Source organism: Drosophila montana, unplaced genomic scaffold (genome assembly GCF_035044405.1).
Source record: "Drosophila montana isolate Dmon_TW-CO22-7 unplaced genomic scaffold, ASM3504440v1 contig_1409_1, whole genome shotgun sequence".
In the NCBI taxonomy this organism is placed as follows: Eukaryota; Metazoa; Arthropoda; class Insecta; order Diptera; family Drosophilidae; genus Drosophila; species Drosophila montana.
This window is the reverse complement of record NW_026996361.1, coordinates 934,283-956,357: the sequence shown is the minus strand read 5'-3', so window position 1 is coordinate 956,357 and position 22,075 is coordinate 934,283. Positions and strand designations below refer to the sequence as shown.

Below are 22,075 nucleotides of genomic sequence, written 5' to 3'. Positions count from 1 at the left end.
TCTTAACACAATATTTACAATCGTTTTTATTCGTGTAATCAAAATAATCGTTTCTAGTCGTACTTTATTTTGCGATTGTATTGTAGTTTGATTTTACGGGAATTTCCCTTATAACAAAACTAAATAAAACTATAAATACGCGGGCTCTCTTGTATTATATTTCTAATTTATATATAACAAAAAAAAACGTTTGAATGCTAAAAAACAATATGCATTTATGCACGTGGCATCAATTACACTTTATGTAAATGCACGAATATTTTTGAATTGTAATTATAAATAAGCAAAAAATATGTATTAATAAAACTTAAATGGTTCTTTCAAACGACCGGGATTATATATGTGTCTGTAATATTTTAAGCACACGGACAAAGCTAGCTTTGACACAGCTTATGACCCTCCAATACCCTGTAATGGATGCAGAACACAAAAAAAGCAAAGCAAAGTTACACTGGATTCTCAGTTAAGCTTAGGCAATTGTTGGAGAGAGTTGCGCATTCGTTCCTATTGCACCCAAATAATGTTGTGTGTTGAATAAACAAGCCCAAGTTTCATTTGTGGGCCTAGTGTAAATTTTACTATTAATCTATAAGATTTTCATTACAAAATAAATGTCAACAATAACAATTTCAGCAGCCGGTTTTAGCTTTGACTCTCTCACTATAAGGTTGGGGGAATCCCGCCTAGTAGCTGATCTTCTTGCGCAGCTTTAGGTGCTGCTGTTGCTCGCGTTCTGTGGTCAGGCGACTGGCTCCACGCGGAGGATGTTGATGCTGCCAGGGCAACAATGGTGGTTGCGTTGGTGTCGGTATCCCAGAATTGGAAGCTGATGTGGAGGCTGATGAGCCCGACTCGGCAAAGATTCGACGCGAAAGCCTAAAACTGCCGCCTCCAATGCTGGTTGTGGGTGTGCCGCTGTTACTATTATGTTTACTGCTGCTGCCGCTATTATTGTTGTTATTGTTGTGGCTGTTTATGTTACTTTTGCTCATTGTGGAAGCAGCGGCTGCAGCTGCCGCTGCTGCTGCTGCTGCCGCTGCGGCAGCGGCAACAACGCTCGTCTTTCGCAGCAACTTCGTGTTGTATTCGTCGCACTTGTCCTTCTCAATGCGTGTAGAGCTGAGGGAGCGCTTGTTCCGCTTGCTGCTGACCAGGTTATTAAAATGATGCTCGTTGATGATGGCACGCTGCTCGTCGCTAGCGGCACGTCCGTTGCCGCCATAGATGCCCATACTAAGCCGGCTTGTGTCTGGGGGAGGTGTAGAAGAATGCGAATTACTCAAATTGCAATTGTGATTGTTGTTCAAGTTGGGTATCTTTGACTTGGCAGCGCTAGACGCCTCAGTTGTAGTTGATGTTGTCTTTGTTGTCGTTGTTGTAGTTGCAGCTGGCAGCGGATTGGAGTTAAGATCAAGCGCAGCGGATGAGGTTCGTGTCGCTATATTATAGCAAACGGCACCTGCGCCCGAAGCACCACTACCGCAAGCATTGGCCAACGACGAGGACGACGACGAGGACACGGTGGGTATGGCGGAAACATCACGATAATAACGCGCCGTTGCCAGCGTGCACGGCTGTGGCGCCTGCTCGCCCGCCCCAGCTGCTGCCCCGGGCCGTTGATAGCGAATGCGCGACCGACCTCTCAGCGTCATGTGATGAAGCGAGCTGCGTGCTACGCTGCCTCGCACTGGCGGTATGGTCGCCGAGCTGCCAGCACCGCCACCGCCAACACCGATGGGTATTTTACTCTCATTGATCGTTGCGTAGGGCTTCAATTGCTTATCGAGCACAGCGGCTATGGCGGTAGCGGGCTGTTGTTCTTGCTGCTGTTGTTGCTCCGCCTTGCGCAGGTGCTTCAATTCCATTCTGTCAACGGAGGGAGGGGGAGCGAAAATGGTGAGCCCACAGCCAAGCACAAGAGACAAGAGAGAAAGATGTAAGAGTTGGAGTAGAGGGCACAGGGTAAGCTTAACAATTGCACAGGAACCAAAAATACAAAAAAAAAAACAATCAGCGGAAGAGCAACAACATAAACATAATGGCCAAAAGGTATGTAAATAAACAAAAGAAAAGTATCGCAAGCACCCAAAAAATTTTGAAATCGTTTTTTTTTTATTTTTGTAATTTTGCATGCACAAACAAATTGTAAGACTAATTAATTGGAAAAATGTAAGTACATACTCAATAAACAATAAAAACAAAATAATTAGCTGCTAAAATTAGTGTTGTTAACGAATTTAAACGGTACTTTTGGCCGGCGCCAGCAAATCAAAAGTTATCGTTATCGATAGATATGGATATCGATAGCCAATATGCTCTCACGCCAGTGTTAAAAGTGGGCAAATACGGTTAGCGAGGGGGGAAAATTATAAATAAGCTAAAACTATGTATACATACATATATATTGTGTACTTATAATATATACAAACTGGCAAAAGGTGTAAAGCGAACGAAGGACATCAAAAAAAGGTGTACAAAATACTAATACACTAAACGAGAATACAAAATGCCGCAGCACAGTTCGAACTTGAATTCAAATCGTGTTCAATAATAAAATGTGGGTGTTTAGCGCTGTGTTGGAGGGGGTGGGGCAATCTATTGGGTGGGTGGGGGTATTGGACTGCACTTACCTCTTGCTATAGATGGCCAGACTGCGTGTGCGACTGGCCGCATTGGTCTGCACATTGTTGTTGTTGTTGTTGTTAGTGCTATTGTTGTTACAGTTATGCAAAGAGTTCAGATTATTGTAGTTATTGTTGTTAAGATTATGTGATGTTGTTGCTGCCGTCGTTGCTGTTGTTGTTGATGCTGCATTGGCTGGCAAACAACTGCCGGCTTTAAAGCCCAATGACGCCGTAGACACATTAACCACATTGTTGTTGTTGCGAAATGGCTGAGAGCGGGCGCGCGTATGTCGCTGATTCTGATCAGACTCGCTGCAGAAGCAAAAAGTACAGGGTATTTGTGTTGAGTATAACAATTATACAAGTCAAATATATTCAAAGCCCACCTGTTGCTGTTCACAATACGCGAATGATGCCGACGCAGCGCCTTGATCTGATTGAGTTTGTCGCCCTGCGTTTGGGTCTGCTTCTTCTCCAGCGCCGTTTGCGTCATGCGCACCGAGGACGCAATCGTATGACGCGCCGCCTCAATCACATTGGAGCTGGGCTTGCGCAGTTTCTTCTCGGTGCAGCTGCTGCCGGGTGGATCGAGGATGTTGGACATGGCGCTGTGGTTGCCGTTGCTATTGTTGCGAATGTTACCGACGCCGGGATTGACCAGACGACGCAGCGAGTTTGCTATTACCGTTGGCTTGTTGGCATTCGAGGGCGACTTGCGACGGCGCGTTGAGATTGTGTAGGTGGAAGTGAGCGACTGATCGGCTGCGGCACTGGCCGTGTCCGTATCATTATCGCTGCCATTGCAATTGGTCTCGTCCGTCGAGTGATAATGCAATTCCTGCAGTTCCAGCTGCTGCTCCGAAAGCTCCTCATCGGTTTGATCACAGGCCGCATCCAATGTATCCTGATCATTCAAATGCATTGTGTCCACACGCTGTGAGATGCCCTTTACGCGAGTCAGCAGCAAATCAACATGGTCGAAGGGATCAGACGATGCCAACGGCAGCGGCTTTTCTTCGAACATCTCACTCTTGGAGAACTTGTTCTTAAGCTCGATGCTGTAGATGCCATACTTGTGCTGCAACATCGACAAGGCGTTGCGCCGGCGCATGCGTTCTCCCTCGGACCATAGCCAGCTCTGTTTGCTGCAAGGGTGGTAAAATATTAAAAGCTTTTCGGGATTATAGTTGTGTCAATGCTACACTTACTCCTCCATCCACTGCTGCTGATGACCAATCACCGAGCCGGGTCGGCACAAACGCAGCCATGCGATGGCCTCTAGCGCACTGAAGCCATAATGCTTCATTATGTAGGCACCAATGAGGCTTCCAGTGCGTCCCAAGCCCGCCTTACAATGCACCGCAATGGCGCCCTTTGTAGTCTCACATATGGACAGAAATTTCTTGAGAATGGCATCGCTGGGCGTGCTGCCATCGATAAAGAATAGGTCCTTGTGATCGAAACCGGCATTCTCAAAGGATGAGGCATGGTAGACCTTCGCATTCAAACGGATCACAGTCGTCACATTGTTGTCCCTGAAGTAGCTAAAGTAACGCTCAGGCGCATGGCATGGATAGCCGTTTGGCAACGTCTTGGACTTCTGATGTGGTCCACAGAATGCTATAAACTTTTGCGGCACTATCCAATTAAAATCGCCGTTCTCAACACGCTCAAAGTACTCGTACTCCTCCGCATCAAAGTCATTGAAGTTAAGGAAGCCCGCCTGCAGGCTCTTATGTATGGCATTGAGGCAGTCGAGCAGCGAGATCTTAAAGCTGCTGGGCCCATAGCTGGCATCACAGAAGCGTGTATATGCGGGTACATCTCCAGTTGCGAGCAGTCTGTAGGCCTCCTCTGGAGTTTTCTTCAGGTAAATTATCTGAAAATAGGCGAATGTAAGACGTTAATACGTAAGTTATATTATATTATGAAGTATTGCATCAATTAAACAACTTTTTAATGTTCAGGAACTAAAAAGAGTTTTCTTTGATAATTATGCCTCGTTTATAGATCTTCTATTTACCTCTTCTATTACTCAATCTGTTCATTTAGACTATACTACTATATTACCCTCTTTACGACTGTTTCATCTCATCAACATGTTATATATTCATTCCTAAAGACTTCATAGACCTTTCACTTCGCTTCGTTACCCAATTTTAAATTAAAAGTAGCCTTACAATATCCTTTTTCATTTAGCCCACGCAACTGCTATCACCTATTGCACATACAACCCACACCGTGTGGTAATGGCCAAGAACAAGGTTTTAATTTCCGCCTTAACGAGGCGATGCGAGTGAGATATGCAATCAAGAAAGGTTACACTTACTGCATACGAACCAATCAGGTAGGCCGCATTGAGACGCTTCGCCGGATTCATGGAGGTGTAGTGCACGATTTTTTTGTTCGCGTGACTCTTGGCACTCAGTTTGGTGTTGAGCTTCATGCAATAGCGATACAGTATGCATATATTTAGCGGCCCGAAGTCGTTATAAAAGTTCTCATAGACATACTCTTCGTCTATACTAAAGTAATGGGTATTTGCAGTATTCTTTGGCTTGATGTTCTTTTTGAATACCACAAAGAATAGACGATCTGCAATGATGCGGAGGTCAAGTTAAGAGTTTAGCGAAAATGCAATTCAAAATTTCACATACCTTCTTGCATCTCTGTGGCACAGACCAACAGATCCGAATTATCATCTTCCAACATTTTGAGTGTGTTTTAGCGACTGCAAAGACAAAGAAAAGAGTTCTTAAAATGCAATGTAATCTCTGGCATCCTCAGTTATCTTTGACAAACAAGATACGAGTCTACAGTAAGAGCACCATGTTTAGACCCTGCTCGCAGCTCAAGTCTGCCCACGCATAGTTCTCTCTACAATGCTTCCGCTTGATTCCATAATAAATAACAATATTCTTTTATTTAATTTTTTTCATCTCTAGCCAATGAAATCGCCCACCCAACTGACTTTGCCCTAATTGGATAAAGTAAATGCTGCTTTCCACAAAAGGTTTCTCGCATACAAATATAGTACATAGTACATATGATAGATAGTCATAAACTGTATTGGAAAATAATAAACATGTTTTGTTCGATTTATATATATGAATTGGCCTCCTCGGCTGCCAAGAGGAGCACAATGTCTGCGACTATGCCGCATTTTCATTATTTGCCCCAGTTTTCCGAATAGGCGTGTTTGTGTGTGGATTATGGCTTTATTGATATGCATAAAAGGCACGTCAGACAGTCGTGTCCTGACATCCGCATCCTAATAAAATCTACAAAAATAGCAGTGCAACGACTACTAAATACGCTGCCATCAAAAACCTATTCAAGGACTGTTTCGAAATAAAAATTGGTTTTACATTTGAAGATTTGTAAACATTTTAATTATATTTAAATTATAGGTTCAAACATATCTTCGGTTTTTTATTTAGTTGAGCAAGGCTTTTAAATTCTTATTTCCTGATGCAACAGGATCTGCGGAACCTTCCCGACATATTGATGCTAACTATAAGCTCGTTAAAAGAAACAAACTTTGAGTTAAGAATTAAGAAAAAGAACGTTAAGTAACGTCTGTTGATGAACTTAAAGATATTACTTCCACGTAATCATTGATCATTTAATTTATTTATGATAATTTAATTTAATTGAAAATTTAAAAATTATAACTAAAGTGATATTTACAATATGAACGAGTTTAATTTTTCTTCATATGGAAGACATACGAAGGACATGTGTTTGGTCCTCAAATAGGCTATGCCATCTATTTTAGCATACTAGGATATAGGTATTCCTAGTATGAAACATATGGTTTGGGCGCAAGTTCTCGACACAGAGCTCGGTCAATAAAAAAAGTGCTTTCGTCGAGTCCTCAACAAACAAAGCTTGTGGGGATATCGGGCTCTGTGGGCCCCCAAAGTTTATGATGTTGGCCTGCCATGTCAAGGAATGTGTGTCGTTTACACACTCACTCAAACACGCACACTCGTAACACACACACACTACCAGCACATACATATATACTATTCGATTTTATGCAAATTTTTAACCTTTTGCTTAGCCAATCCAAAGAGCAGTTTGCGTGCCGTTAGGGAATTTTCGTTAAGGGACCTACATTTCCTTTTCCGGATTTAAAGTTTAAAAGTCAAGCCTTAATGGGGGATCTGCATGCCAGACCGCAGATTGCAATCAATGTGAGAAACTACGGACACAGGTGGGTTAATATACCCATACATATATCTAGATATAACACATGCATGTGTGTGTCTATATGAATTTACGAGAGAAGGAAATTTATGTGCTACGGATATAAATTAAACAGAGTGGCGTATAACTTTTAAGGTGTGTTAAGCCTGAAGAAAGATAAACCGATTTCAAGAATTAAGTAATAGAAGAAATACAGAAGACGGTCGGATTTTACCATTTTCTCATTTGTTGAACGAGGAAAACGCATATAAAATTCCATCAATAATTATAACACTTTTATTCCAATTCCAATGGGTTGATTTCAATTTGTTTCAACTACGGGGCGGTTCTAATAGATCTTAAATTCCAGTTTCATAAACTATTGTAAAATGTACATATGTATTATACATATATATATTGCCAACTGGCGAGTGTAATGTAATCTAATACAGCCAAAAGTCTTATTAAACCCTAGCTTAACGTCATACATCTACATACATATACTTATATATATATATATATATATGTATATGTGTCATCATCATTAACACTGAACTTGCTGTTAAAGTGTTGGTAAACAGAAAACTTCTAACGGGCATTTCAACCTTACACAAGTGTTTCCAATACGTAGTTTACTTTAGCGCAAACGCTTGCTATGGAATTCCAGCGCGCCAAAACAAACATGCATAGGTACATAAGTATATACTAAGGTATGTACATGGACATGTATGCATGTATGCGCACTGCACGTGACGAAAACAATCATATCACTAAAAACAATCATTCACACACACGCACACACACACACACGAGTACCGCTTATCGGTGACCGCAGCTTGTAAGCAAATAGTGTCCAATTGCATTCGTTGGTTTTGTAGTTAGAACTGAGCTGGGCGCAGAGCGTTTGTAAAACAATAAGTATTAGAAACAACTTTTTAAAAATAGCACTACCATATGACGTCACCAACTCGCAACAATAGCAAAGCACAACAACAACAAAATAAAAGCCACTCTCTGTTGTCAACGTAAAATGAATGGCGATGTTCGACTGCGGCGATTCACAGTTAGTTGTCAGTTTTTTTTAAAATGAACGTCGAGGCCGAAGCAGAGATTTTTGCCGCGCGTATAGCACACACACACAGACAAAAACTGACAGCAATACACAAATACAACAGCAATAGCAACAGCTTCTCCAACTGCTCCACGCTCCACACTCCTCCCACAGTGTTTGCTGTTGCCCTGTACTGCGCATGGCTTACGTTCGCTCTCTTGCTCAAAAGCTGATGCGACTATGCTCCCGCTCTCTTTCATTTACACTTGTTCATTTGTCCCGTGAGTGTGTGTGTGTTTGGTGTTGTATTAATAAAAGCAACCAACGCATTTTTTTCAAATCCAACAAAATGAAACTAAAACGCGAAATAACGAAGAAGCAGACGTCGCACTCTATGTTATGTGTACTGCGTAATCAATTTTTGGGGGTATACTCGTACTCGAAGAGCCGTCCGCTGGACTATTTTTATTGTATTAGCGGGGCGGTGGGGTCTGTAAGTTGCATAGTTGGCAGGCAGGTACGTATGTGACTGCGGACTCACCTAAATATTTATGGGTGTTTGTGTATAGATATGCACAACGGGATGGGGCAGCAGCAGCAGTAGCCGTACACACACCATGGAACTAGAAATTTAGCTGTGACAAAAAATGGACTCTGCATAACACAGCACCACACAATGTTTATAAACTTTTTTTTTTGTGTTTGTGGGGGGTTATAACAAATTTTGATGACAAATGTTACACATAAAATTTTTTCTGATTTACAGCCCAAATAACAACATTTTCATTGTGAGTTTTGTTTTAAATTGGCTCCTGTATCGTTTCGAATTTGTTATGTTTTCAAAAATCGTAACGATCTAACAGGGGTAAACACTCAAGCTCGCGTACGATCGACTGCTCGGTAGCAGCTCCAAAAGTGAACTGGCAACTCGTTGCGGTGTTGGCGCTTTTTCCGTTGCATTTTGTGCTCTCCTTCGTTTTGTGTTTGTGTGAGAGCTGCCTATCCCCCGAGCGCCCTTAAAAGCCATGTTGGCGCTATTAAGTTAACCAATACTAAGATAACCGTTTTTATTACTCACTCCCTCTCTCACTCTCTCTCTCTCTGCCGCTCACACTCATTCTCTGCGTATGCAGGGCTGCGAAAATACTAAAATCGCGTTGCCAACACATAGAAATGCCAGAGATGTGTTTTATGTGACAGTTAAATTTAAATAAAGGGATAAATCAACTAAATGGTTTTGCAAGAATTAAATTGATTTGAGAAAATTAGTATTTCCAATAAAATAGATAAAAAAATATAAATATTATTAGAGTTGGTACAATAAACAAAGCGTGATACGTTATATATTTGGTTATTAGTGCATTTGTTTGAAGAGAGGCTAATAAAACAACACTAAAATCTTGCATAAGCCACAAAACTCTTTCCTTACTCGCCTTACTTCTGTGAAAACATATTCTCTTTCAAAACTCATTTTCATTTTGTGTGTTCGTGTCTTCTCTAGTTAGAGTTGGATTGAGTTGAGTGTGAGCTGTAAGAAAATCATATGTACTTGGTGTTTTCTTATGTTGTGCCAGCTGATTGTAACGTGTAGGGGCCATTTCTTACAGCCTTCCGATGTCTTGTTGCCTGCCTTGTTTGACAGGACTTGTTGAGCACAGTGTAAAGTGGCAAAAAAAATGAATACTCTATATATTTGAAGGTAGGTAGTTATTTATTTTTTCAAAATATCCACACAAATTTTTTAACGTAAATTGTAGTAACATTCGATTTTAAATATCCTCAAATGCGAGCGCAACTCAGCAGGTACAACCGATTGTAGAGTGTATGGGCTACTTTATGACTTCATCTTCTCTACTCTTATACTTGCGATCGCTCTTGAGCTCTCGCTTAAAGTATCTCAAATACATTTCTCGTGCCGCACAACAAACCGTTTGCTCAGTAACGAGTGTGGATCTTTGGCGATCGGACGGGTTTTTTCGGCAGTCCCGGTTTTTCAGTTGCCGTCCTCTGATTGTCTTGGGAAAATATCTTCTGTGTTTGTGGCTGTATATGTATGTGTGTTTGTGCTCCCTTTAAGTTTAAAAAAAGAAGTCGAAAAGTGTTTGCTGTGCCTGCAACAGCAACAAAAACAACAACAACGACTGAGCAGTGTTGCATGTTTGTTGTTTTTTTGTGTATAACAGAAAATGTTGAATTAAAACTGCAAGGAGCAGGAGTGGGAGTTGTTGCACGCCGCGGTAAGAAAATAACCAAATTAAATTGTTCTCTACAATTTAGCTTTAACCTCAACTCATAATTTTAACTTATAACAAAAAGAAGTTGTACGCAGTTTATGCTACGCAGCTGTTGTTGTTGTTGCTTTTGTTGCTGTTGTTGCCTGCGTTTATCTGTTTTGCTCCGTTTGTTGTTACTTCTTCTGCTTCGCCTTCTACTTCTCTGCATCCGCTGTTGCTCTCGCTGTTGTTGTTGTTGTTGTTTCTACTGCAAGACTTATCGCTAGCTGTGATTTTTACTAAAACAAAAAAAATGTATGTATTTCATATTGTCACAGCAAAAGTTTACATTGTAAAGCACATGAATTCTTTCGGATTATATGCGACTTGTAACATGATGCCTCATACCCAAATCCATTCGAGAATGTCTTGCCTTGCATATGCATACATATGCCCCGCGCATGCATAGCTGCGAGGGCAGTTCAAGACGTTTGCGTTTTTTAACTAATTGGCTAAAACTGATTTTGGTTTTGACGGTCTGTTAACTTCATGCATTTAAAAAAGTTCTTTTTGTTTAAAAATTGCTGGATGAGTCATTTTTTAATGAAATTTTGTTGTTTTTAATAAATATTGACGAGTTCTATTATTTATAAAATTTTCATGTATTTTATTTTTGTTGCTTGAGGAGTCATGTTTCTAATTAAATTTACATGTTTTTTAAAAATTTCCTTATGTTGCTTGACGAGTTCTGTCTTATTTTTAAGTATAAAACAGAATTGGAAAATTCAATGTTTTTAATTTCAAGCAACTTGACAATGATTTGAATTTCTTAAATTTTCTAATACTAGTTCTTATCTGAACCTCTTTATTAACCCCTTTTAAAAGAAATTGTCAATATATTATATCATTAAATCAATAAACAGTGCACATAATTAGTTTTCTATAAATATGTACTTTTAGGTCTTCCAATTTTTTTAATCTTTAGTAGTAAAGAATTTGATGATAAGGCTTATAAATGAACAAACTATATTTTGATTCATACAACTTTTAGATGAAAATAAGAAAATAAATTAAATAGACACAAATTAAAAAACAGCTTAGGTTAAGAAACTGCTTTCTACAACTTATTAAACCACCCTCGCAAATAAATGTATATAAATATATATATATATATATATTAAATGCACGCGTGTGTGTGTGTTAATTATGTGTGAGTGCACTAGGCAAGGAATAGTGCATTAAAAAGCTAAGCAAATTGTTTTTTTTTTTTAACGAGGCTACCAATTAAAATATGAGCCAAGGCTTGGATCTGACAGATCTGCATCCGCAAGATACAGTACACGAGCTGGGCATGTGCATCTATCTCTGTGCGCCACAATGTGGGCAGGACTTAGTTCAGGCCTAATAATAGTTTTGACGCCGCATGCTGATCTCATTTGATTTGGCCAGGGGAAGGGGGCGGGGGTCGGGGACAGCACACACATGTTCTCCATAAGTGAAAACAGTTCCAGCTGAGGATGTGTGGTCAATAAGCAGCGCGCTCTGATGGAATTGAAAATATAAACATGGCAAAGCTAAAAAAACATGCACACTAGCAATTTTTACGAACCCGCCGTACCTATATATCTATCTATATATATATATATATATATATCCGTGTGTATTATAAGATATCTATGTATGTACATAGCACAAGCATCAGAATGAAGTCGGAATCGAGAATTGCTTCATTTTGAGACTCTTTAAATTATTCGTGCAACGGGTGTATTATGTTGTATTCAATTCCAGGAAAAACTTCACTATGAACGTATCATATTTTCTTCAGTCAGTTGTAGTTTAAATATATGTATATCCATATTTCTCCTTATAAAACCATCTTACAAAATGATCAAAAGAAACTGCATTTCTCTCATTGTTAATTGTTTATGTTTAATATAAAACCTTTCGATTAGTTTAGGATTACTTAACACTATTGTTTTATATCCCCAACACAGGGTATTTAAAATTCCAGCATTTCTTTTGCTATATTCTCTTTTATTTACCCAATACCAATTCATAAACAAACACAAACACCAGCCACAGAGTGTGTCTCTGTGCTCCACTGTGTCTGTCTGTGTGTTTGGTAAATTAACTTTTTGTTTAGTTCCTTGATTATTTGTTTATTTGCCAGTCTGCTGTCCGCCTTTTTGTGCTTTTTGCTGTGCCCCAAACGAAACTGAAATTAACAGCAGCAGAAAACATAAAAGAATCTACATCAATTACAGCAAGCAAAAGGAACAGTTATCTTGCTTGATCAAATACCCTATAGATATATGTACATACTAAAGTCTGATAACACCTTACATAATACAATGCAGGGTTTTTTTTTTAAATATAAGTTAATAATAATATTATCACAATGATAATAAATATAAACAAAGATCAGCCGACAGACAAACTAAAGCTCTACGCTTTACTACTATACTACTGTACTATTTCTCCTGATTTAGAATTTGAATCTAGTTCAACATTAATCAAAGGAAAGTCTGGAATCTACTTATATTATTATATATCAACAGATGTTGCTAATGTACTATTATCCCGATTTAGAATTTGAATTTTGTTCAAAATGAATCAAAGGAAAATCTAAACTCTTTATTTTATCACCAGATGATGCCTCCCCACAGTTTCCGTTAGAAGAGTTCACCAACTCTCATACATTTAGAGAAAAATATAGAATCTCAGTTCAAATTGAAATGAGCATTGGTATTAATCCATTATTCAGACAATGATTTGCTTCCTTGCTTCCATGCTTCCTCATTCCTTTTGTCCTGTCTGAACGACTGACTAAGTGGCTTGATCGTGCATGGCTTAAAAGTCTGAGCGTCGGACTAAGAAAAGAAATATCGCTGGTTCAAATGCAGCAGCAAATTTCAAATGCTATATTTGCTCATTTAATCAGTTGGTATTAGAGTTTTATCATAAATTAAAATAAAATTCCTTAAAGCGAAAATATGTGTGGGGGATGGGTCGCTTGCACTATTAATTTGAACCGGACAACGCCGGTTAATTTCCTCCAGTATTCAATAAAAAGTTGATATCAATGTGTTACACATTTCAACACATAAGGATGTAACTCTTTACAAGTGAATAAAAACCGTCAATGGTCTAAAGCACAACACACACGCGCACACGCACATACATACATAAACACACACCCATACACACAAGCACACACATACGTAGAGTTATGTATACATAAATAAACATATACGCACGCATGTGGCACATACAAAGTCGCATAGTCTGTGAATGAACTCTTATCGGGCCATGTCGTTCTCGAAATTACAAAATAGTTGTGAAGCCGCCTTCGCAGTTTGGCAGGGAGCGTTGCGTTGGGGCGATTTCATCCCAATTCCAATCAATGACCACATCTTAGGCACCAATTTTTGACTTATGCCGCCAGAACTTATGCTTATCTCCGGCTACTGCGGCTGCTGGGTCTCTAGCACAATTTTCATTTTACTTAGTTGCGTGTCCAATGGAACTGGGCTGATAAGAACATAGACCCAGATTTAATATTCAGACACAAAATCCGTATAATCAAACAAATAAAATCAAGTTAAATACCCTGGCATTTTTGAATTAATATAATGAGGAAAATTTGATAATAAAAGAAATGCGTGCTAAACAGAATAAACGAATTATATGAATACATATGGATAGACAATATACAAAAAATAGATGGAAATTGAAACAAGAAATATTCAAAAGTCAGAATAACTTTTAGAAGATTTCTTAATTCAATACCCTATTCTTTTTAACCTTTATTGAATAAGACTTTAAGGCATTGACAAACACCCTATTCTTTTCATTCAGCTGATCTAATGTCATTTGAGGTTTACGATTTTCCTATATTTTTTGAATTTTTTGAACAAGAACTTTGTTTTGATTACATTTTTAAAATGCCAACCAAGAATCGCCCGAACTTGTTGAATATCTGACCGATATGCTAAGTATCTTATTATTTCAATTATTTTTAATTATGATTTAAAGAAATATCAAAAATCCATTCTTTGAACAAAGAAAAACATCACTATTTCGTTTAGGGTTTAAACTATGATTCCTTTATTATTGACTTTAAGAAATAAGCCGATTAAATTAATAAAATATATTATTATTTATTATTTATAATATTACAAAATTATGCATATTTATAATAAATAAATGATATATGTTCAATTATTGGTTATAATAATACATAATCTCTGCTGGATATACATAATCTGTGAACCGCAAAACCCGCTTATCCTGAAATATTCACAAGTGTCATCTATACATAAAACTTATATATCGCTGATCCTTTCATTTTAAGACCAAGATTACAATTGTGATCAGGTTAACCGGCTCTGCGCAAGCTAATTAACTTTCTTCCATTATTTTCACTCAGTTTCCGCGCTTGGAGGCGGATATGTGAGGACGCTCATACTTTTCTTTCACAATTGTGATATAGTTTAATCTGCTTTGCGCAAGTCAACTTTGACTTTCTTCAATACTTTATGATAGTTATATGCTTTTCACTCATTTTTCACGCTTGAAGGTGAATAGTGAGATCGTTAGGAAACTTCTGTACCCAAGGAATCTTCGAACACATGTCCACACATTGTTAAAAATCAATGAAAACAGATCCCAAATGACTTTTTGCTTAAGTAAATAGATAGATATATTGTTGAAGAGAAATCATAGACGGATGAGCTCATGGGCATAGTATATAGTATATAGTGTACACCCCTTTAAGAAGCACAACTCTTTTTAATGTTGTTTTTATGTGACACTAGAGGCAGAGCTGTGTCTAAAAATAATCATCTTTGCTGAGCATTTAGTACAAGTCTTAAAGCTGATAAACAACGCACCAGGCAACAACGGATTCCACTTTGTATATACTTGTACATTTACTTGTTTATCGCCCTCTAAAGTCGAACTTATGTATGCTCAGATTCATTCACATTTAGCTCGAAGAAGGCTTTGGGTGGCGCTCAGTTCATGCGTAAAAGTCGTTGGGTACGGACGTTTTAATTTCGGGAGCATCCATGTAGGAGTCGAAGCCATAAATTACTTATTGGGGCTATTGGAACTGTTGATAAGACGGCGCCAAAATGCTGGAGATGCGTCCGAAATAAAAAATATTTCTAATTCCATTTAATGTTGTTCCATTGCAGTGCCCCAGATAAGCCGCAGCTAGATCAGGCGCAACATGACAGCCCAGCGGGCATAAAGTGAAAGGAACTATAGGCAGTGTAAGTAGGAATCAAACTCCCAAGAAGATCCCCAACTAATGTCCAACTAACTCTTTCAGCCCATTCACGTGGCTAGCGAAAAGTCCGCATTTTGTAAAGGAAATCGAACGAGAGCTGATTATAAAACGGAGCCGGAAGCGCTCTAGTGGAACACGACCTCAACGGCCCAAGCGACAGACAGCGAGCGAGCGAGTGAGCCAGAGACCCCAAAAGAAAGAGAGAGTGCGAGAGAGAGAGGGAGAGAGGGAGCTATATAGAGCTGCAGAGAGTGAGAGCGAGATGTCGCCTCGCCGCGGCCTTATCGCGCTTTTCTTTGTGCTCGCCGTGCTCTGCGCCCAGCTGGTGGAGGCGCAGCGTACGCCACAGGCGCAGCACGGACGTCGCGATCGTCCGCGCAATCCACCACGGCAATATATTAAGACGCATCCGTGCGAGCGTTCGTCATGTTATCCGGCAACGGGTAATTTGCTAATTGGACGCGAGAATCGACTGACGGCCAGCTCCACGTGCGGCCTGCGTTCGCCGGAGAGATTCTGCATCTTGTCGCATCTGGAGGATAAGAAATGTTTTCTGTGCGATTCGCGGGACGAGACGCGCAACGATCCGTACAAGAATCATCGCATCGGACAGATCATCTACAAGACCAAGCCGGGCACCAATATACCCACCTGGTGGCAGTCGGAGAACGGCAAAGAGAACGTCACCCTGCAACTGGACCTGGAGGCGGAATTTCATTTCACGCATTTGATTATCACATTCACCACCTTCCGGCCGGCGGCCATGTACATTGAGCGCAGCTTTGACTTCGGCGAAACGTGGCATGTGTATCGTTATTTCGCCTACGACTGCGCCGAATCCTTTCCGGGCGTGCCCACGGCGCTGCATAATATCACCGATGTGATGTGCACGTCGCGCTACTCGTATGTGGAGCCATCGCGCAACGGCGAGGTCATCTTCCGTGTGCTGCCGCCGAACATTAATGTGACGGATCCGTATGCGGAGCACGTGCAGAATCAGCTGAAGATGACCAATTTGCGCATCAAAATGATCAAGCTGCACAAGCTGGGCGACAATCTGTTGGACAATCGTCTGGAGAACGAGGAGAAGTATTATTATGGCATCTCGAATATGGTTGTGCGCGGCTCCTGCTCCTGTTACGGCCACGCCTCGCAGTGCTTGCCCCTGGACGATGTCGCCACGCAGGATTACGAGATGGTGCATGGTCGTTGCGAGTGCACGCACAATACGAAGGGCCTGAACTGCGAGACCTGCGAGGACTTCTACAACGATCTGCCCTGGAAGCCGGCCTTTGGCAAGCAGACGAACGCGTGCAAGAAATGCGAATGCAATGGACACGCCGTCAGCTGTCACTTCGATGAGGCTGTCTTTGTGGCGTCGGGTCATGTCTCGGGCGGCTTCTGTGACAATTGTCTGCACAATACCCAAGGCCAGCATTGCGAGGAGTGCATGGCCTTCTTCTATCGCGATCCCGCCGAGCAGCTGAGCAGCCCGAATGTGTGCAAGCCCTGCGATTGTGATCCCGACGGCGCTTTGGACGATGGCATTTGCGATTCGGTTAATGACCCGGAGAATGGTGTCGAGGCGGGCGCCTGTCACTGCAAGCCGAATGTGAAGGGTCGTCGTTGCGACAGATGCAAGGATGGCTACTGGAATCTGGATCCCAACAATCCCGTAGGCTGTGAGGCCTGCACCTGCAATACGCTCGGCACTGTCAACAATTCCGGCTGTAATATGCGCACCGGTGAGTGCCAATGCAAGCGCTTGGTCACCGGCAAGGATTGCAATCAATGCCAGCCGGAAACGTTTGGTCTCTCCGAGTCCGAGGATGGCTGCACGCTCTGCGATTGCGATGTGGGCGGCTCCTATGACAACTATTGCGATGTGCTGACGGGTCAGTGCCGCTGCCGCTCCCACATGACCGGACGCACTTGCTCGCAACCGAAGCAAAACTATTACATACCCGATCTGCATGTGGTGCACGAGGCCGAGGTGGCCGACATGTGCATCTCATATGGCAGCAATGGCAACTGCAGCACTGTGCCACAGGCGCCACCCACCAACCAGGATCCACATGCACCCGACCATACGGGCATTGGCTTTACGCGCGTGCCGGAGAACTCCGAGCTGGTCATCACCGTTGACAATATACCGCGCACCATGCCCTACGATGTGCTCATACGCTATCAGTCCACATCGCGCAACGACTGGGAGGATGCCTACATAACGCTGGTGCGTCCCGATGAGATCGATCCGCAGGGCGAGTGCGCCCAGGCCGTGCAATCCCCCATTACGGAGGCACGTGTGCCATTCTCTTTGCCCGAACGCGATCGCCAGGTGGTGGCGCTGCACGACGTCTGCCTGGAGGCAGGCAAGGTGTACAAGTTCCGCATTTTGTTTGAGCATAGGCGACGCAACGAGGACAATCCGACGGCAACCATACTGGTGGACTCGCTTACCCTGATACCACGCATTGAGGTGACGCCCATCTTCCAGGGCTCGCCCGTGGCCGATCTGCGCCTGCGCGAATACATCAACATGAACTGCAATCAATCTCTGTACGATATGCGCTACAAGGAGCACACGCCGGCCATTTGCCGCAATCTGGAGCAGGATGTGAGCAAGTACATCTACGACGGAGCCAGCATGTGCAACTGCAATCCCACCGGTTCGCTGAGCAAGGTGTGCGACGCCAACGGCGGCTTCTGTCAGTGCAAGCCGAATGTTGTGGGCCGCCAGTGCGATCAGTGTGCGCCGGGCACCTATGGCTTCGGGCCGGAGGGCTGCAAGGCCTGCGACTGTAATAGCATTGGCAGCAAGGACAACAACTGCGATCTGCTGACGGGTCAGTGCGCCTGCCATCCGAACACCTACGGCCGGGAGTGCAACCAGTGTCAGCCGGGCTTTTGGAACTTCCCCTCGTGCCGCAGCTGCGAGTGCAATGGACACGCGGCGCTGTGTGACCCGCTGACCGGACAGTGCCTCAACTGTCAGGACTCTACGACTGGCTTTGGCTGCGACTCCTGCCTGGATGGCTACTATGGTGATCCGCTGCTGGGCAGCGAAATTGGCTGTCGCGCCTGTCGCTGTCCGGACACCGTAGCGAGCGGCATGTCGCATGCCGATGGCTGTTCCTTGGACACGCGCAACAACAATATGCTCTGCCACTGCCAGGAGGGCTATTCGGGCGCACGCTGCGAGATTTGCGCGGACAATTACTTCGGCTCACCCGAGTCGGGTGGCAGCTGCTCGAAGTGCCAGTGCAGCAACAATATTGATATCTACGATACGGGCAACTGCGATCGCCAGACGGGCGCTTGCCTCAAGTGCTTGTACGATACCACGGGCGATCACTGCGAGCTCTGCCGCGATGGCTACCACGGCGATGCACTGCAGCAGAACTGCCGGCAGTGCGAGTGCGATTTCCTGGGCACCAACAAGACGCTCGCACACTGCGATCGCTTTACCGGCCAGTGTCCCTGTCTGCCCAATGTCCAGGGCCTGCTGTGCAACCAGTGCGCTCTGAACCACTGGAAAATCGGCTCCGGCGAGGGCTGTGAGGCATGCAATTGTGATGCCATCGGCGCCGTGCAGGAACAGTGTCACACATTTACCGGCCAGTGCGAGTGCAAGCCCGGCTTCGGTGGGCGTGCCTGCAATCAGTGCCAGGAGCACTACTGGGGCAATCCCAACGAGAAGTGCCAGCCCTGTGAATGCGATCAGTTCGGCGCCGCCGACTTCCAGTGCGACCGGGAGACGGGTCAGTGCGTCTGCCACGAGGGCATCGGTGGCTACAAGTGCAATGAATGCGCACGTGGCTATATCGGCCAATTCCCCCATTGTGCACCATGCGGTGAATGCTTCAACAACTGGGATCTTATACTGCATGCATTGGACGAGTCCACGCAGGCAACGATTCAGCGTGCCAAGGAGATCAAGCAGGTGGGCGCAACGGGCGCCTACACGGCCGAATTCAGTGAGCTGGACAAGAAGCTGCAGCACATCAGGGACCTGCTGCAGAACACCTCGGTCAGTCTGCAGGATATGGATCAGTTGGATGCCGCTGCCAATGAGCTGAAGCAGCAGCTGGGCGCCTCGCATCAGCGACTGAGCGAAACGGAACTCAGTCTCGATGACATTTATAACTCGCTAAGTTTGTCCGCCGTGGAGCTGGAGGGCCTACAGAATCATTCGCGTCTCGTGCAGCAGCTGTCGCGTGAGCTCAAGGAGAACGGCATACAGCTGCAGGAGTCCAATATCGAGGGTGCACTTAACCTAACCCGACACGCCTTCGAGCGTGTGAGCAGCTTGTCTGCCCTCAAGGATGAGGCCAAGGAACTGGCCTCCAATACGGATCGCAACTGCAAGCGCGTCGAGACGCTCTCCAACAAGATTAAAGATGAGACGGATGCCATTGCCAACAACGACCTGACCATAGCCGAATATCGCGCGGAGCTGAGCGGCTTGACCTCACAAATTCCCGAGCTGAACAATCAGGTGTGCGGCAAACCAGGCGATCCCTGTGACAATCTCTGCGGCGGCGCTGGCTGTGGCAAATGCGGCGGTTTCCTATCCTGTGAGCATGGTGCGCGCGCACACTCGGAGGAGGCCCTAAAGGTGGCCAAGGACACGGAGCTGGCCATTACCAGCAAGAAGGACGAAGCGGATCAGACCATACGCGCTCTTACCCAGGCCAAATTCAATGCCTCGGAGGCGTATCAGAAGGCCAAGGTCGGCTTTGAGCAGTCGGAGCGTTATTTGAACCAGACGGATGCGGCCAACAAGCTGGCCGAGCAGCTGATCACTGCGGTCATGGATTTCCGGCAGAATAAGACCGCGCTGCCCGGCGAGAGCAAGCAGCTGGCACAGGACACGCTGCGCCTGGACCTCACACTCGATCCCAAACAGATCGAAACGCTAGGCGTGAAGATCAACGATGCCGTCTCCTCGCTCAATAACGTCGAATCGATTATATACAAGACACGACCCGACTTGGAACGCGTGAACAGCTTACAGAGTACGGCGAATAACACCAAGGCGAAAGCCAATACGATACTCGAGGAGGCTAATTTGGTGGTCCAGAATCTGGCATCGGCGAGCGAGTCACAGGGCAAGGCACAGGATGCCATAAAGCAGGCGAACAGCAACATTGAGCTGGCCGACAGGGATCTGGAGCAAATCGATCTTGAGACCAAGGAGGCCGAATCGCCGGCCAATGTCACCGCAAAACAGGTCGAAGAGTTGGCCCGCAAGGTGCAGCGCTTGGAGAAGAACATCCTAAAGAACGAACTCGCCGCCAAGGAGATCACCAAGGAGGCGAATCGTGTCAAGCTGGAGGCGCTGCGTGCACGTGGCGATGCCAGCAATCTGCAGTCCTCCACAGGCGCCACCAACCAAACGCTCACGGATCGCGCCAGCCGCTCGGAGAATGCGCGTGAACGCGCCAAGCTCCTGTTGCAGCGCGCCTCCAAGCTGACGGTGGACACCAACGCGAAGCTCAACGAACTCAATCTGCTGCAGGAAACCTATCTGGAGAAGAACGAAAAGCTGGCCAAGCTGGAGAAGTCCATACAGCCGCTCAACGATGAGCTCAACATTTATCTGCGCAACATTCAGGAAAATGCCGATCGCTATCGACAGTGCACAGTTTAGAGAGGTGGGTGTACCCGTGTGTGTGTGTGTGTGTGGATAGGTTCGCTAACCCGACTATGCAATGCTCTGCTCGCATGGTAAGAACAGCTTGAAGCTGCTGTGATAGATTAACGGATAAAAAAAGAGGGTTAAAAAAGGTTACCATCTAAGACATTCGTTTTATAGCAGGGAATTTAAAACAGTGGGAAATGAAATAGCTATAGGTTCTCTAAGTAAAAAAATCTAAATACCCTGCCTACGCAATACTCTGCTCGCAGTGTAAGAACAACTTTAAGCTGCTTAAGAAGATTTTTCCTTTTTATGTTACCATCTCAGACATTCGTTTAAAAACCGGGAATTTAAAATAGTGGGAAATAACACAACTATCCAATACTCTGCAGAAGGATAAAATGGCTTAAAATGATTACCTTCTAAGACAGTCACTCTCAAACTGTGATTATGAAACTGTAAGAGATAGATTCTTGTGATTTGCAAGTGTTGTTCGATTCATGAAAGTGGCCGTGTTTTTAGTGACATAATGTGCTCTGTTAATTATCAACGTTGGTAAACAAGAGCATATATATAAAAGGGACTATCCAAAAACCAATATAGCCGTTTGAACCTTAGGAAGAGAGTATGAAAAAAAAACACAGAAGCGCAGCTTGTCGTCGGGATTAGGTACCAAAAAAAAACCCAAAAAGTATCCATGAAAAGCTGTGCTTCTAGAAGTGAATATATGAATACTCCACAAAAAAAATATATATATATAATTTTACAACTTCTTCAACTTTTATTGCAGTTGCAAGCCCAGCGGCCAGCTCCACCCATTGCCATATTTTATGAACAAATGCGTAAAGCAGCAGCAGCAGCAACGTGAAGCGAAGGCAAAGTTATTTCTATTTAACGCCGTTAAGTGTAACCGTTACGTTTTGTACTATAAGCAATCAAATGTTAAATGCAATATTCATTTCAAATTTATGCCATTTTTATTGAGCTAAGTTTTTTTAAAACAATACAATATTTTGTAATGCAACGAAACTAAATGAAAACTACAATAAATATAATTAAAAT

At 43.4% G+C, this 22,075-nt stretch overlaps 3 protein-coding genes across 4 annotated transcripts; 1 reads left to right on the top strand and 2 right to left on the bottom strand.

Moving 5' to 3' along the window:
• Nucleotides 1-549: 549 nt before the first annotated feature.
• LOC135429364 (homeobox protein abdominal-A-like) lies at nt 550-1,248 on the bottom strand. Its single transcript, XM_064683639.1, has one exon. The coding sequence runs from the start codon at nt 1,230-1,232 to the stop codon at nt 684-686; it is 549 nt and encodes a 182-aa protein (XP_064539709.1). The 5' UTR covers nt 1,233-1,248; the 3' UTR covers nt 550-683.
• Nucleotides 1,109-8,697, bottom strand: cdc14 (cell division cycle protein 14). Its single transcript, XM_064683607.1, has 7 exons — nt 8,408-8,697; nt 5,282-5,355; nt 4,954-5,219; nt 3,833-4,503; nt 3,011-3,769; nt 2,631-2,936; nt 1,109-1,249 (listed from the first exon to the last, which is right to left on the bottom strand). Exons 2-7 carry the CDS (start codon nt 5,334-5,336, stop codon nt 1,234-1,236), a joined length of 2,073 nt encoding a protein of 690 aa, XP_064539677.1. The 5' UTR covers nt 5,337-5,355; nt 8,408-8,697; the 3' UTR covers nt 1,109-1,233.
• A 1,107-nt stretch (nt 8,698-9,804) lies between these two features.
• Nucleotides 9,805-21,978, top strand: LanB1 (laminin subunit beta-1). 2 transcript variants are annotated; one of them, XM_064682946.1, is made up of 4 exons: nt 9,805-9,917; nt 15,278-15,355; nt 15,415-21,029; nt 21,804-21,978. In XM_064682946.1, exon 3 carries the CDS (start codon nt 15,635-15,637, stop codon nt 21,023-21,025), a length of 5,391 nt encoding a protein of 1,796 aa, XP_064539016.1. In that variant the 5' UTR covers nt 9,805-9,917; nt 15,278-15,355; nt 15,415-15,634; the 3' UTR covers nt 21,026-21,029; nt 21,804-21,978. The 2 variants fall into 2 exon arrangements, with proteins under 2 accessions (XP_064539016.1, XP_064539008.1); XM_064682938.1 differs by having other exon boundaries at nt 9,806-10,103.
• Nucleotides 21,979-22,075: the final 97 nt, after the last annotated feature.